This window comes from Dermacentor albipictus, chromosome 1 (genome assembly GCF_038994185.2).
Source record: "Dermacentor albipictus isolate Rhodes 1998 colony chromosome 1, USDA_Dalb.pri_finalv2, whole genome shotgun sequence".
Lineage (NCBI taxonomy): Eukaryota > Metazoa > Arthropoda > Arachnida > Ixodida > Ixodidae > Dermacentor > Dermacentor albipictus.
The window spans coordinates 345940437-345956324 of NC_091821.1; the positions used below are offsets into that span (position 1 = coordinate 345940437).

At 48.9% G+C, this 15888-nt stretch overlaps 2 protein-coding genes across 4 annotated transcripts in view; one reads left to right on the top strand and one right to left on the bottom strand.

Annotated features, from left to right (window-relative positions):
• Positions 1-15888, bottom strand: part of LOC135915707 (unconventional myosin-Ie-like) — a 352538-nt gene that overhangs the window by 301782 nt on the left and 34868 nt on the right. For both annotated transcript variants that reach the window (XM_065448929.2, XM_065448861.1), the window contains exon 3: positions 12170-12259. In XM_065448929.2, the coding sequence (XP_065305001.1) occupies positions 12170-12259 (90 nt within the window). The remainder of the gene's footprint in view (positions 1-12169; positions 12260-15888) is intronic.
• LOC135915571 (potassium/sodium hyperpolarization-activated cyclic nucleotide-gated channel 3-like) overlaps positions 1-15888 on the top strand; it is a 452750-nt gene that overhangs the window by 167698 nt on the left and 269164 nt on the right. The gene's annotated exons all lie outside the window — the stretch shown is intronic.

Here is a 15888-nt window from a genome sequence, read left to right on the forward strand (position 1 = left end):
GGCTGGACAAGCTGCCGTGGGGACGACTTATTTTGGAGCGTCTCACGCTTCGGCCTAGCACGGAACAACGAGCGACCCTCGATCGGCGCCGATAGTTTCCCGGAACGGCACCCCGCGCGGTTGCCTCTGTGTACAGAGCGCGGTTGCCTTTGTGTACGTAAACTGGTCTGCAGAGCAGCGGCGAGTTGGTGATGAGTAAACGAACAGTCGCCGCGTAGTAGGCCCGGCGGATCGAGTGTATAAAAACTGTGGTTGTGCGAATGCTGAGACACTTCTCTTGAGCAGTCATGTTAGACTGAGACACTTCTCTTGAGCAGTCATGTTAGACTGAGTCACTTCTCTCATGCAGTCATGTTGGACTGTTACTCTTTTTCTCAAGCAGTCATGTTAGACTGAGTTAATTTCTGTAAATAAACCCTTTTCCTCGTTCTCGATGAGAAGCAGTTCTTCACTTCATCAACGATCTCAGCGTAAATAAGTTGGACGACGGCATAGGCCAGCTACCTTCGAATTCATGCCGTACTCCAATCTTGGCAAAGGACCACGGACGATGGGATTGAGCCCCCAATCCTGACAACTGGCTGACAGCGGTGAGATGGACTTTGCGACATGGTGCTGTATCTGCGGTGAGTGCTTGGTTTTTGCTTTGACTCTCTAGGCTTCATTTTGTGGTTGTTCTCTTTAGAACAGTAGGGAAGCTAGATTGTTGTGTGTTAGCTAGGTTGTGTTTTCCTAGCTAGATTTAGAGAGCAGAATCAAGGCAGTAAAGCAGTAGTCATGGAGTTAAGGACACTGCTGAGAGACGAGTTGTTGATTGTGGGCGAGGAACTGGGCCTAGATGTACGCAAGGAAATGCTCAAATCGGAATTATTGGAGCTAATTTCCGAAAAGGCCAGTGAGGAAGAAATTGAAATGGGGTTTGAACTTCTGAAAAAGAGAGAAGAACGAGAGAGAAAAGAACAAGAGAGAGAGGAACGCGATAAAGATCGCGAGTTAAGAAAAATGCAACTGGAACTTGAAAGCAAACGTTTGGAGATGTCTCAAGGAAGTGAAGGCGCTCTGGGACGATCAAGTGAGGCAGAATCGTACCGCATGGACAGGCTATTAAAGCCATTTGAGGTCGGGACCGACATAGGCTTGTTCCTATGCAATTTTGAAAGGACTTGCGAGAAGATGAACTTCGGCCCGAGTACATGGCCACAGCGGTTGCTGTCTATGTTGCCGTGTGAGGCGGCGGAAGTAATCGCCAGACTGAGTGTGCAGGATGCATATGATTATGCAAAAGTTAAGGCTAGTCTCCTGAAGAAATACCGCCTTTCAGCCGAAGCTTTTCGGCAAAGGTTTAGGAGCACAGGCAAGAAAGATAGCGAGGGCTATCCGGAGTTTGCGTATAGCTTAAAGGCCAACCTAGTCGAGTGGCTTAAAAGCGCGGAAGCGTACGACAGCAGAGACATGATCATTGAATGCATGTGTCTAGAGCAGTTTTACAAAACCATCCCCCAAGCTGTGAAACTGTGGGTGCAAGACAGAGGTAATGTAAACACTGTGGAAAGGGCGGCTGAATTAGCCGAAGAGTACGCAACCCGTAGAAAGTTGAACGCCGAGGAGGGAAACTGGGACGGTCGAAATGGACCGCGGAAACCATTTCCGTTCAAAAAGGGTGCGCAAACTAGACGATCAGAGCCTGTAGACATGGCGGAAAAGCCCGCAGAAAAGAGCGAGGAGAAACTTAACGGAGAAACCGCACAAAAAGAACAGAAAAGAAAATTCGAATCTGTTAGACCAATTCGCCGTTACAAATGCCACAAACTGGGACATATAGCTGTAAACTGCGAGAAGTCTAGCGTAGTTTTTTCCTACGTGGAGGAAAAAGATGAGAATATGGAACTTTTAAGTCCATATCTCCACGACCTGCAAGTTAATGGAAAACCATGCCGAGTGCTAAGAGACAGTGCCGCCACGCTGGACATTGTCCATCCGTCTTACGTGATGGTAGATGACTTCACCGGAGAAGTAGCATGGATAAAACAGGTTGTAGAAGAACACAGCGTGTGTCTGCCCATGGCCAAAGTCAAAATCAGTGGACCATTCGGGGAGCTAGAGACTGAGGCTGCAGTTTCCAAATTTTTGTCACTGCAGTATCCCTACATCTTTTCGAATCGTTCGAATCAGTTACTGCGTGACAGAGGGCTCAAACTGGGAGAGGGCATAGTACAGGCATTGACCAGAGGCCAAGCTCGTAAGATCGCGGCGCTTTCGGCTGAAAATGCTCAAGCTCCTCAAGCGGAAGCAGAAAAGGGGATAACTTCAATACCCGAATCCGAGCTAGGCCCGAGGGACAAAAGAACAGTTGAGGAGAGCCTGCCAGCTGACCAGCTCAATGAGAGCGCAGCACTAGAGTGTCAGAGTTCTAGCCTGCAGGAAGAGCAAGCAGACGCGCTCACAAGCGAGACAGGGTCGTTATTATCACCGGCCTCAAAGAACTTTGATCAACTCTTACGCGTGGATAGAGAGTCACTGGCAGCTGAGCAAAAGAATAATGAGAGCTTAGCAAAATTACATGACACAGCTAAAGAAGGCATTGCTAGGCGCAACGTAACGATACATGAGAGAGGAGGATTGTTCTATCGGCATTACAGAGATCGAAAGGGTAGGATTTTAGATCAGTTAGTCATACCTACTAAGTATCGGGAGGACCTTTTGAGTCTTTGTCATGGAAATGGGTGGTCCGGCCACCTAGGCATAAACAAAACAAAGGAAAGATTGCTTATGGAATACTACTGGCCTGGCTGTTTCAAAGATGTAGAAAACTTTGTAAGATCATGCGACGCCTGCCAACGTTCTGGTAAACCAGGAGAGACTTGGAGAGCTCCACTGAAGGTAGTGCCCTTAATAACAGAGCCTTTCAGACGACTGGTAATAGACACGGTAGGGCCTCTTCCAAAAACAAAATCAGGCTACAGGTACTTGTTTACCATGCTGTGTCCGGCTACCAAGTTTCCAGAAGCAATCCCTTTGAAAGAGCTCAGCTCCACCGAAGTAGTAGACGCGCTTTTGACAGTGTTTGCACGAGTTGGGTTTCCAGCCGAAATTCAGGCAGATCAAGGGTCAGTATTCACGAGCGCACTGACTTCCACATTCTTGCAAAAGTGCGGGGTAAAGTTAATACACAGTTCTGTCTATCACCCTCAGTCAAACAGTGTAGAGAGGTGGCATTCGGTGCTTAAGCGAGTTTTGCGTGCGCTATGTTACGAGCACAAGGAGGACTGGGAGAACTGTCTGCCGGCAACTTTGTTTGCTTTGCGAACGGTTCCACATGAGGCGACAGGGTTCTCACCAGCAGAACTAGTGTATGGGAGGACACTCCGGTCTCCACTGAGAATGTTAAGAGAGATGTGGGAGGAAAGAGGGGAGAGTCCAACCGTGGTTGAATACGTGCTAAATTTACTGGAACGGCTAAGCGCAACCCAAGAACTAGTCGGAAAGAACATGGCAATAGATCAAAAGAACGCCAAAGTCTATTACGACAAGAATGCGAGGCTTCGTACGTTTGAAGCCGGCTTAACGATGAAAGCGGAAAAGTGTAGGTTCGGTTGTTCACAGGTTACTTATCTGGGCCATGTTGTCGGTCAGGACATGAGACGGCCGGCTGAGCTGAAAATAGCTACGATTGGAGAATTTTCTCAGCCGCGCCCGAAAACGGACCTTCGTTCATTTTTGGGACTTGTGGGGTGCTATCAACGGCACATTCCGAATTACTCGAAATTGGCAAGTCCCTTAACAGACGCCCTCCGAAAAGGAGCACCGAGTAACGTACACTGGGATAAGGACAAAGAGAACGCTTTCCAAAGTTGGAAAACGCTATTGGTTTCTCGCCCTGTGCTTTGCGCGCCAGACTACACAAAGGAATTCATAGTTCAATGCGACGCAAGCGACAGAGGTATGGGCGTGGTACTTAGTCAGGTCGGCGACGATAACGAGGAGCATCCTATCCTCTACGCCAGCCGTAAACTAAATGTAAGAGAGGAAGCCTACAGCGCTTCAGAGAAGGAATGCGCTTGTTTGGTTTGGGCCGCCCAGAAGTTGTCGTGTTACTTGTACGGAGCGAAGTTCATCTTCGAGACCGACCACTGTCCTCTGACGTGGCTCAATCAAATGTCACACAAAAACGGCCGCTTGCTCCGATGGAGCCTCACTCTCCAAGAGTACAACTTCTCCGTTAGATATAAGAAGGGAAAGTTGCATAGCAATGCGGATGGTTTGAGCAGGCTCATTTGAATTCTGCGTTTGAGGGTCCCGCCTAAATTTTAAGGTTACTAGTGTTAGCTTTTCTTTAGGCGAAGAAAATCCCCTCTCATTTGGCAGAATTCCCTCCAATAATTGCTGAATGTGTCAGCAGGAATTTGCTTCAGAAATTGACATAGCGAAATGTAGCTTTTTTTTTTGTTTCTGCACTTATGTTGTTGTTGTTTTTTTTTTTTTGAAGCCTAGCGAGTCTAAAGTGAGAGCCAATGCGCGTCATCTCGGCGCAGAGCCGTGTTGTGGGGTTCATTTTGCAGTTGCCTGTCCTTGTTGGATGTTTTGGGGCGGTGACATCAATGCACAAGTGGTCGCTGCGAGCCAAGACATCAATCCCCCCCTGACCAGCAGCCGTTCTCTTCCTGCCTAGCGGTTGTCAGCGCTAGACAGTCGAGACTTTCCGGGCCCTGGAGGCGCTGTAAAGAATGGCGAGCTGTGAAAGAAGATTGCCACACAGTTACGACAGGGCGACACGACGCGCACCTCTCCCTCTCCGTCGCTGCAGCTGGGAGGCGTTCAAAGAAGCGGCCTTTGCGCTGGAATCCGCCGACTTACTCCAGCCCCTTCGACATTGTGACGGAACTAGTTCGGTGTGTGAACAATGATTCCAGAGTTCCCCAACGCGGAGCTGATTTGACACGGCTGGACAAGCTGCCGTGGGGACGACTTATTTTGGAGCGTCTCACGCTTCGGCCTAGCACGGAACAACGAGCGACCCTCGATCGGCGCCGATAGTTTCCCGGAACGGCACCCCGCGCGGTTGCCTCTGTGTACAGAGCGCGGTTGCCTTTGTGTACGTAAACTGGTCTGCAGAGCAGCGGCGAGTTGGTGATGAGGAAACGAACAGTCGCCGCGTCGTAGGACCGGCGGATCGAGTGTATAAAAACTGTGGTTGTGCGAATGCTGAGGACACTTCTCTTGAGCAGTCATGTTAGACTGAGTCACTTCTCTCATGCAGTCATGTTGGACTGTTACTCTTTTTCTCAAGCAGTCATGTTAGACTGAGTTAATTTCTGTAAATAAACCCTTTTCCTCGTTCTCGATGAGAAGCAGTTCTTCACTTCATCAACGATCTCAGCGTAAATAAGTTGGACGACGGCATGGGCCAGCTACCTTCGAATTCATGCCGTACTCCAATCTTGGCAAAGGACCACGGACGATGGGATTGAGCCCCCAATCCTGACAATACACATGAAAAGTTCCTTTACGCACGCACGCAATGGCGAGCATCAAGCGCCGACAATGACAGACGTATTGGACACGTTAAGACGGTCTGCGCAATGTGTACGTAAAGTAAACGTGGCCCTGACGAACAATGAGCACAAGCACACAACGATCCCTCTCGCTGAATAGTTCCGACGCTTTCAACCCTCTAGACCTCAATTACGTACAATTGGATCAGACACGGACCATGCGTTACCCTTTTGCTCCCGGGCAAGAGGGACAGCAGTAATCGTTCATGTACAAGCGCGTTCACCGTAATCAAAGCGTCCAGTCCTACTCCCACTGCTTAGAGTGTGCAACCGACAAATCAGCGCCAAACGGTCCATGCACTTCGGCAGATTAGCTACGCAACGGCGCAGGCTGAATTGGTCCAGAGCACGGAAGAGGGGTGGGTCGTTAGGCCGACTGGTGTTGGTCAACGGTACAATCCACGGCGCGTTAACCAGCGTCTTGGTGAAGATCACGATAAGGCCCGTCCCGCGCTTTTTTGACGCACGAGCGCGCAGGCGTGGCCAATGGCGGGCAAACGCTTATGCAAGACGCGGGTCGAGGCCCTCTTTCAAAACCATATAGAAGCAAAGTGCGCGAGGCGCCAGACGGTTAGTTCAAAACGACCGCCTACCACAAAGTAGTTTCTTTGAAGCTTGTTCAGCGCTTGCACACTGCCGTTTTTCCTCTTGCTGTGCGGCTTCGTGCGACTGAGCAAGAAGAGACGTTTAGCTTGTACGCTAATCCGGTAAACGGGAGCGGTTTGGGCGGGTTACCGGATGGTCGGGGCGTAAACGTGAGCGGTGAAGCCGCCTGGTGTTGTAGAGCTCAACCAGACAAACGCATAGCTAAAACTGCAGTAACTCACCATATCCTGCTTCGCCACTCGTGCAAATTTTTGGCAGCGTCGTAATTGTGAACACGATTACGCCACTGTCGAATATTTACCCCAGCAGCTAAGCAGAATACAGTAATTAGCTCTGTGGTTGTGTGGTTGAGCTTTGCGCCACCAGCTGGCGCCACCGATCGGGCCGCTCACCTTTACGCCCCCGCTAAACCGGAACACCGCCCGCGCTTTCCCGGATACCGGACGCGCTAAAAGTCCCTAGAGACAGGCAATTAGCGCGCAAGAGAAACGCAAAAGAACGTAACTCATGCTGCTGATAAAATTGGTGTTTTTCCTTCGACCACGTCCTCAAGAGACCAGCGTTCTGTCGTCCTTCACTGAAGTGCGCAGGTGAACAGCCGCGTCCCTAGTCTGCAAGTCTCAAGCTCGGTTTAAAAACGTGGCCGCCGAGTAAACTCGCAAAAGCTCTGGAAATACCTTGGTTACTCATTGCGCGTATCGTATAGCAGGCTCGATTATCTCTGGGGAGTCTACAGCACTGCCTGCTCTGCAACGCGCAACTGAAACCCCCCATTAAACATACCGTGCTCACTCGTAGACAAATAATTGGTGCTCATAACGAATCTTGTTGCTCGAGAGCCGTCAGTGCGCGGCCACCGCAGACCATGTCCCACTGTGGTCGTCACGATCAGCCTATTTTTACGTCCCCTGCTGGACGATGGCCCGTTTCAGCGATCTCCAATCACCCCTGTCTGCAGAGCCAGTGGAGGGTACAGCATATTGCTCGCAAATGTCCTAATTTCATCGCACCACCTAGTTCTCTGGGGCACGCGAACATACGGCGCTTCCCTCATTCCAGCACCCCTTCTGCTGCACATTTATAGTAGACCACCGGTCGTCTTCCCTACGCATTACATGGCCTGCTCAACTCCATTTCTGCCACTTAGTCCCAACTATACAATACTGGCGGTGTAATACTTATAATGGGGGACGCATTTTTTGTAGCAACTGTTTAAATTTTTACACTCTTCGTTACTCTTCGTCGTTGCCTTTCGCGACTCTGCGCCGTCGTTATCGCTGGGATCGGCCACTCGGTGCTATACGAGTGCAACAAATAAAGTGAACATGAGTAAAATATTCTTTAGCGCGATACCGTCCTACAGGACATTATCACTGACAAACGACGGAGAACCATTACAAAGTCGAGGAGGAGCCCTTCACGACTCGCACGGATAGCGTCCCGGGCCGCACGCTTAACGTCCCTCAATCCTAATGCCCGCAAGCTCGCCCATCGTACGCCCTCCCTCGGGCGTAGTATGGGAACGTCGCTCGCTCTTTTTCTTCCTTGCACTATAGCGGTCGCGCTCTGACACCGAGCTTTGTCGCTCGAGAATAGAGAGGCTGCCCGAAGGGAAACCGCTGAGACCAATCAGATAAAGCAAAAAAAAAGAAGAAAGAAGAACAGAGTGGTAAAAGAAGGGCGATCCTTGTGGTAGACCAGCGGCAACGCAAAGCCTAACGAAAAAGATCTTTCCATTATTCAATTCAGCTTTCCACTCGCACCACTTCCGTTTTCGCTCTCTCTTTGGATGTGCGTGCCGTTCATTCTTTCTTTCTTTTTTGCTTTACCGAGAGTTAGCCAAACAAGAGACTAAAGTGCCTACTTTGGCGGCGCAAATATATAGCTGTAACCAACGGAACAAAACACAGCGTACAAGCAGGTGCATGTTACGCAGCCACGCTTTAGATAGCACTCTCTGACAGTTTCTGGCGTTACGGAAGCAAGGTATCGGGGAGGCGCAGTGGGCGTAGATAAATGTGCCGGAACCGAAATACGGCGCTAGTAAAACAAAGCAAGACACGTTGAGAAAGTCACGAAAAGAATGCTGCGCGCTTAGCGAGCGGAGGAATGTTGAACGAGGAAAAAAAAAAAAAAAAGACGCCACAAGGAAACGTTATGTACAGGCCAGTTCTTATAGAGTAAGGGCGGAAGACACGCTGCGTGTAAACGCCGGCCCAAGGAAAATTCGCTCACAGGACGGCAATGCAAATCGGTGGCCAGGAAAGTGTGCCGAATGCAGATCAATTCCTGGGACATGCACGAAAAGCTTCGTCGGAAGGCGGAAAGGCGAATACTTTCTTCTTCTGCTGTTTTTTTTTCTTTTTCTTTAGTGAGACGAGGAATGTGCGGCACCCGACGCCAGCCCGTCAGTGTTACCAAACAGACAAAGGATTCGCTCTCTCGCTGTATATTGCACAAGTCCCACGCCAAAACACAAAACAACGAAGCCGCAGGCACGCACAAAATAAAGAGACAGAATCGCCTTAGCAGGGAGGAGAGGGGCAAAGCAGACGCTAACAGTAAACGTCACGTGCGGGAGTCGTGATGTAGCTTCGCAAAACAGGCGTCAAAGTATAAACAGGTAAAGTTGCTTTAACCGGGGGGCACAATAGGTGTAGAGGTTGGAAAAAGAAAACGCATCTGGCTCATCTGTTTCTATGTGGGAACGTGCTGGTGGGCGAGTTGGTTATACATGATTACAACGAAGGCACCAAATAAAACAATCATGAATAACCAACTCGCCCGCCATCACGTGCTCAGTGACTTCACTTCTAGTTCAGTGGGCTCCTTTCCTTGTTTCACTCGCGAACCTTTCGTTCTTCGCTGCTCTCACTGTTGGCGCTTCTTGCCGAGGACGAATGCTGGGCTTCTGTATCAGACGCAAGGTTCTCCCAAAGGACGTCGCGGCGATGTTTGGCTTCGTTCTACCATCGGTTGGGCATGCGAATCGAGTGTGTAAGATTCTTCGCTCCGAGTGGCAAAGACAAGCACGCTTGCACAGGGAGTACCTTCGGGCAACTCTTCTTCTGCTTGCCGCGAATCCGCACAGTGGTCGACGACTGTGGTGGGAAATTTAAGCGCCTACGTGGTTTTGCCGTGTCTCCTTCCTTCACCTGTTGTTTTACTTGGCGCCTTCGTTGTAATCATATTTCTATTTGCTTCCCTTATTTTCTGTTTTCCATTCTCCTCCCCTTGCCCTACCCCTAGTGCGATGTAGCAAACCGGAACCTATTCCGGTTAATCTCCTTGCCATTACGAATACGCTTCTCTATTCTCTCTCCACTTCATCACGATTGATTGATTGATTGATTGATTGATTGATTGATTGATTGATTGATTGATTGATTGATTGATTGATTGATTGATTGATTTGACAACAAGTTGTTCTGTCACCAGCCTATCCGCGAAGCTAAGTTGTTAAATAAAAGAAAGATGATAAGAGGCAAAGTGAAATACTCCAGCTATTTAGCCGTCCGCAAGTAAGTGCAGAGGGATCACTTGCAAAAAAAAGAAAAAAGAAAAAGGCGCTTCTCCGGAGATCGCGTATCTCGGAAATACGCCTCTAATGTTGCTTTTCGAAAGATAGAAGTGCTTCCAGAGCACTCTGAAGTAAACAGCCGAATGTATCATCAGAAAACATGTAGCAGCATTGAGCTATGTCAATGTCAATCAATATCGATCACTATCAATTGATATCAATCAATGCGCCACGGCCATTTTGCCGAAACTGCACCCTAGGTTATTTTATACCGCAGGCAGGAAAGAAGCACGAGACACTCGGCCCCAGTCTGTGGCTTTAGGTGGCATTTTCTGACCAGACTCGTTTTGTAGCAAAGAGAGGGCAGTGTGCACTGTCACGTCCATTATAGTTTCCGGAGCAGAAATAAATCCGCACAAATATCATTGGAGATTCGCATTTCCACGCTTGAAACAGCGCAAATTCGGCGGCGATATTTTATTAATGCATTGTTATCTCTTCTCACACGCCGTAACAACTTGCCGACAGCAGACTACCCACGTCACAACCTTGGACGCGTGCGTGCGCGGCGTGCTGTGCTGCGCTCCTAGCACGCTATCCGTTGCCCATCGCAAGACCGAGGGCCACGGCCGGTTGAAACGGCTGGCTGCCGGTTGAAAGAGGGTGCGCGCTCTGCGTTCGGCCGGTTCTTTTCGATCGCCCTCCTCCATCTTCGAGCGCTCCGAGGACCTCCGAGCGTTTCCCGCAACGTCATCACAGCACAGCGTCGTCACTGACGCCGCTGCGTCACAGCTATTCTTTTTTTTATGCGAAGCATATTACGAGGGCTCAACCCAGCTCCTCAGGCGCGGCGGTGACCATGAAATCACGTGACACCGTGACGTCACGACAGAGGAGAAGTGGCTTTGGCTCAACTCTTGCAAGACGGGCTGGGTGGGAATCGAACCAGGGTCTCCGGAGTGTGGGACGGAGACGCTACCACTGAGCCACGAGTACAACGCTTCAAAGCGGTACAAAAGCGCCTCTAGTGAATGCGGTGTTGCCTTAGAAACGCGCTGTTTCTAAGGCGTGCGTCTCTTGCTCAGGCGCACATTTCGTTGCCGCGCCGAACGCTGCTTTGCTCGACGCTCACCGCGTCCAATGCGGGGCGCGTAGTCGCTGCCCTGTAGCCCATTGTCTTACACCCCTTGGCGGGTCGACGGGAACGCTGTCGCGTTCCACTCTTGAAGGCGAAGAAGTAATGCATGAGTTGTTTCTTCGTCTAGCCGAACCAAATATAGCCAAGCAACAGCAGTTCACCAGGCTAAACAGTGGTTCAACAACTAAAATAAAGGCTAGTATGCTTCGCATCCTGGGCTTAACCTTACCTAAGCCACAGCCATTTTTTTTTCTTTTCTTCTCGGTCCCCGACTCTACGCTATAGCTGGTTTCGATCGCGATATCGCTGCATACCTAGAAGGGAGCCGACCAACAACGGGCCAAGAGCACCGCACCCGATCGGTGGCATGACGCGAGCGTCCGTTCTGAGGCACGCGAGGAGACGGACGACGATAAAGCAGGGGAGGGGGGGGGGGGGGGGGAACGCGCGCGAGTGGCAGCCCACCGTGCGCGAGCACGTTAGATTTTAGAGCACGTTTTTTAGATTTTAGAGCACGTTAGAGCACGTTTTCTACTCAAATCACAATAGATTTGAGTAGAAAACGAAAACAAGTTCTGTTTTTGGGGGGCCTTGACAATTCCATTGCTAGTGAACCATTGCATTGTACACGTCACTTTGAAACATTTCAGTGGACATTTTGTAAGAAAGATGTTTTGCCAGTAACACAGTGTTGTCAGCATACTGGAACGCCAAACATTTGGAAACTGCCAAAGGAAAGTCATTAACGAAGATGTTAAACAACATTGGCGATAAAATTGACCCCTGAGGAACACCAGAATTCAGCCGCAGCTCAGAACTGAAAACGTCCTTATCATCGGTAGCGACCACTTTAAGTCGGTACTGAAGTAATTTTCCAGAATGTTGTAGAAAAGCCCCCGAAAATACGGGTTCCTTAACAAGATTTGGTGGTTCAGGAAGTCAAACGCTTTCGCTACATGTAACAGGGCACAGGTGAAAATTTCTTATCGAATGCCGAGAACCGCCCATGGATCTGAAAATTCCTCAAGCAGTGCAACAGCACCACGCCCTCGATAATAAAAAAAAATAATAATAGTGAAAGGCTCGACATATAACGGCCTTAGTGTTTACCCCATCGTACGCACTTTTTGTTCTGTCCAGCCAGGGAGCTACTGAACCACCTTTGACGACACTCGACGAGCCGGGGAAAAAATGATAAAGGTTGACAAACAGAGAGCTATCACCACGACAAGAAGCACAACTAGACGAATAGGCAAGCAAACAAGCAAACAGTGTTGAAGGCAAGCGAGCGAAGGTCCTGCTGCTGAAGTGAAAGCAAACGGCGATACAGAAGAAGCACTTTGTTATACTCACAGCGCCTTGGTACTGGTCGACCTGCTTGTTGGTGAAGTACGGCAGCTGCTTGAAGGGGTTCACGGTCACCAGCACAGGACCGATGTAGGTCTTGAGTGAATTGGTCAAGGAAAGCACGTGTAGCTCAAGAAGGAGATTAGCACGTTTGAAAATACTGTTTTCGTATTTTTTTAGCTGGCTAGCAAAAGTAACTAGATGACCTGTGCATTTCTCAACAGGTTCGAAGAAGGATATTTCAAAACAGGTGCTTGTCTCAGCCTTAAACGCAATTGCAGCGCGCACCTTAAAATAAATCAACGCTCATTGGCAAATCATAGTAATTCATCAGTTAAGTGGTTAATTATTGCGGTATACTATCCGGTTTCAGCAGTAACTAAAAAGAGACTATTATTGCCACTTTACTGCCATTAAATGACTTCTGTCATTTAAAGCATATTGCATATCGTGTTACATCTGATAACTGAATCGTGCTTACTAAAGTTATACTACGACGGATATCGCAAGTTTGCAACATCCAATTGGTTTAGTTGGAGAGGCGGACACTGCACTGACAAAGCAAATTGCAGAATGAAGTAAGCTAATTAACATACTTTTGCTAGTTAGCATTGTAACTACTCACATCACAGCACTCGCCTCAGTTGAGGAACTGGAGCCAAGTAATAATGAAGTAACATCTGTTCAATAGAAATCCTGTGCTTGGCACCATGCAGCTCCGAGAAGTACTCATTTAACACCTATGGCGAAATGCGCTGATGTTCTAGTGAACGCAAAATAGCGCACTGCTCAGTTTAAACTACATGAGCACAAAGAAAAGAGACACAACGGATATACAAATGCGAAGGCGTCAACATCAGTCACTTAACTTTGACCAGTTCACTGGCGTCTCCTCCAGTCAGTAGCAGCATAACAGCGTAACCGCGGCAGGCGCATCCCGTCTGTTTGTGCTATATGCTAGTTGCAGAGAGATGCACGAAGACGCAATGGAAGTAGCTTCCGGTGTCATGTTCAACGGGATCTGTCGTCTTTCTAGACTTGTAGTAACTACGACGTTGCAATCTTTTGCAATGATAATGCTCCGAGCAGCCAGCTAAAAGTTATTTCTCCGCGTTCGAGCAGGTGGTGTAGAACGCTAGAGAGACCACGCAGTGCATTTGTTGCCGTTCACATTTATTTCTTGATGCCCCGCAGCCAAGCTTGGAAGCTCCAGAACTGCACTAATGTTCGCGAAGGCGAAGAATATTAGGAGGAGGAAGTGAGCTCGCGCTGGCAGATAACTACAGCGATAGCTTTGTTCAAAACGGAAATCGTGATAGAAAGCACTTAGAGCAATCAATCTTCACTACGAGCTGGTGATTCCCGGTGCATGGCGTCACCCCCTCTCCCCCCCCCCACTCCGAAAAAAGAACGAAAAAGGAAAGAAGGAGGGAGGAATATTAACAGCGGGATCCACTTTCTACCAGCTCCGGTTTTCCGAACACAAATTAATGTTTCAAGATCATTCATCACCAAAACGTGCGCCCGGCATATGTAAACAAAAAAGAAAAAAGAAGAAAAGAAGAAGAAAAAGATTGCGCAAGTACCTGAATAACGCCAGGGGTGAAGTTAAAGGGCCCAATTTATAATAACTCTGACGTGGGACGATATAACAGAAATATAACTTTGAAACTTCGAAGCAATTTTAGCCTTAATCATTCATACTCCCAGCACGTACAGACTAAAAAGGCTAGCACACAAGGATAACGGGCTATGCAAAACGTAACGAGTGAGAGGTTATAAAAAAAGGGACCCGCGCGAGAGCACGCACGCACGCACGCACGCACGCACGCACACACACACACACACACACACACACACACACACACACACACACACACACACACACACACACACACACACGCACACACACACACACACACACACACACAAACTGCGCGAATACACGCAATGTGCCTCGAGCAGCCTCGAGCGGCCAGTCGCGCCGCAGTTTCGCGTGTATTCGCGGGGTTCTTTCATGCTTGAAGCAACACTTTTACGTAGCACGGATTGAGCAACGAAAAGCTGCATCGGGAGTTTTTTCATGTTGTTCTAAAATTTTCTAATTGAAACGTTTCATCTAATTATAACAGTCGAGAATTTCAATAATTAATTAAGACTAATTGTGTAATTAGACGGAATGCAAGAAAAGAATAATGAGAGTGTCTCCAAACGACGACAAACGACACTATCTTGGTTGTATCCAGCTACGCACGTGGCATTTGCATACATTTAATGCGCCACGAGCCGCTGCGCGCGTCATCTCTGCGTGGCTACGACGGCCCTAAATCGTATAGCAAAGGAACCTGTTCACGAGCCGCGAAATTGCTTTCGGCCAGCGCCCTTCTCGGAGGACGGGCTCGGTGAAGCGTTTAGTCGCGAAGCAAAGGCACCACAGCGAGCAAGCTGCGGGAAACAGCTGAGAAAGTTTAATTTCAGTATCGACCCAGTCTCGTGCGGCGGGCCGTCGCGACGTGTCAGCGGCGAGAAAGCTGTCGCGTCCCGCGGGAGAATCGGGGAGGGGAGGAGAGATAGAGAGAGAGAGAGAGAGAGAGAGAGAGAGAGAGAGAGAGAGAGGCTTATTAGTCGCGCCAGCCCGGACGCGGATAACTTCCATCGTGTGGCGAGACCGCGGCCCTGTTTGTGTTTCGTGGGGACGCTGCGTTTATGGGGCTGCAAACTTTGTCCCTGCGAAGTGTGCACACCTGGCGCGTAAGAGAACGAGCGCGACGGAAGTTGGAACAAGCCTTCCTTTGTTGACAAGGGTCGCGCTTCTGTAAGCAATTAAGCGGTCGAAGCAGAGGGAAATGATCGTCATGATATGAGCCCTGTCATTTGATCTCGCAGTCAAGCAGCGACATTGGCGCGCGGAATAGGTGATGGCCGAAACGTGGCGGCAATGAAGTTTTCGAGATGCTGCAATCACCTCCGGCACCCTCGGTACACAAAATAATGGCTTTCGAGATTCATTTTTATCACTCCGTGGAAACCGTCGCTTGGTGTGCAATTTGGGCACCGTATTCTGTTACGAACGACAGCGAGGTCAAGTAACCTGTTGAGGTCTCGGAACGCGAAATGTATAAGAAATTATTGGGTCTTATAGCTCAGAAGAAGTGAAAAATTAAGAGAACGCTAACCTAGTTAAAATCTTCTGTGATATGAATTACCGTTGCATATTTCTGTCCTTCTCACCATCTGTGCAATTTCTGTAAGGCCACACACGTGAGCGAACTCACCGCAATTTCCTTCTTTCCTTCCCTCCTCTCTCTCCCTGTTATCTTTGTTTTCCCCTTTTCCCATTCCCCCAGTGTAGGGTAGCCAACCGGACGTTATTCTTGTTAACCTCCCTGCCTTCTGCTTATCTCTTTCCCTCCCTCACCGTTGTTGTGAACAATATTCCCGTGTAGCGATCTTGAGGTTCATAGCACTAACTTCTCGTACTTGTGCTTATGTTGTGCGCACTAATGCCGTGCATGCGTGGAGCATTACCTACGTGACTTGGCTACCCATGTACGCTCTCTGAGAGAAACCTTAAAAAAGTACCCGGTCACAGGCTAACAATATAGAGCCACAAATCACAAAGAGATGACGTACGTGATTCAAATCCGATGTGAAATGGCTGATTGATCTAGAAAAACTAAAATCAGTGTTTCTATTACTCTGAATGAGAATATACATCTCATGTG